Genomic DNA, 1,115 nt, shown 5'->3' with positions numbered 1-1,115 from the left:
GGGCTCCTCCAGGTCCTCGCTGGGGTGGGAGGAGATGGAGGAGTCCGTCATGTCACTGCTGCAGCTGTTCTCCCCCAGGGCCTCCAGGTCAGGGCTGAACTGGAAGGCAGGTGCCAGCGGCACCGCACGCTCCTCCAAGGAGCCCTTCCCTGCCGTGCATCCCAGAGGCGGGAGACGCTCCCGGAAAGGAGGCTCAGCCTCCAACACCTTCTCACTGCTCTGCTGCTGCTTCTCCAGCTCCAGCTTCATGATGGTGTGGATGAAGTGTGTCTGCACACGGGCCTGGTTGAACTCGATCCTGCCCTCGGTGTTGCCACAGCCATCCTTGGTGCAGCCACAGGGAAAGGAGGTGTGATCCATCTGGCACAGGGAGAAGAGGTGGAGGATTAGGATCAAACAAAGCGGCACAAAGTCAAAACCGCCTGCGACTCACCCACCCTGAGAAACCAAGAAACAGCGGAGGGGTTCAAGAGCAGACCAAAAAAAAAAAAAGGAAAAAAAAAAAAGATGCCCTGCTCTTTTGAAGGGTTGTCATAACAAGTTGGATTTCAGTGAAGAAAATTAAAAGATTCAAAAAAGAAAAGCAAAATATAATGGTCCAGAGGAGACATAAGGGGGAAAACTTAAGTTTTTCTATTTATTGCTATTTATAGATATCATTATCTGATCTGCAGCAGCCACTAGAGGGGGGCTGTGGCACACACATGGAGCACCCGTGTGCACCCATCTGACTGTGCTCATCCACCTACGCCACCTCCAGCCTCCAACCACCACGGCATCGAGGGAGCAAGCAGTGCCCAGAATAGGGAATACGGCTCCTCAAATGCAGCTAGGCAGGCACCCATAAAAAAATAATCTGAAAAATGTAACACACCACTTGAGTACAAGAGGGATTATCCCACTGTGCAGGTGGCCTGCACAGCTCACTGTGGGCTGACGCTCAGCTGACACTCCCACGTTCTCCTGAGCGCGCTGGGAGTTGTGACACACGCCAAGGGAAAACAGAATTAAAAATAAAACCAGGGGGGAGGGGGAGAAATCGCAGCCTTGCGTGAGGAGCAAGAAGCTTTCCCTTGCAGACATTCCCACGTGGCCCATCTCCAGCAGGAGACCAA

The 1,115-nt window shown here is 53.0% G+C and overlaps 1 protein-coding gene across 2 annotated transcripts in view; it reads right to left on the bottom strand.

Annotated features, from left to right (window-relative positions):
• The window catches only part of CSRNP1 (cysteine and serine rich nuclear protein 1), a 16,867-nt gene that overhangs the window by 3,754 nt on the left and 11,998 nt on the right, over positions 1-1,115 (bottom strand). For both annotated transcript variants that reach the window (XM_027906595.1, XM_027906596.1), the window contains exon 5: positions 180-360. In XM_027906595.1, coding sequence (XP_027762396.1) covers positions 180-360 — 181 coding nt within the window. The remainder of the gene's footprint in view (positions 1-179; positions 361-1,115) is intronic.

This window comes from Empidonax traillii, unplaced genomic scaffold (genome assembly GCF_003031625.1).
Source record: "Empidonax traillii isolate 1590-97213 ecotype Southwest subspecies unplaced genomic scaffold, ASM303162v1 scaffold1325:size547790, whole genome shotgun sequence".
Classification (NCBI taxonomy): domain Eukaryota; kingdom Metazoa; phylum Chordata; class Aves; order Passeriformes; family Tyrannidae; genus Empidonax; species Empidonax traillii.
The sequence above is the reverse complement of the archived record's forward strand: the minus strand, read 5'-3'. Positions and strand labels throughout refer to the sequence as shown.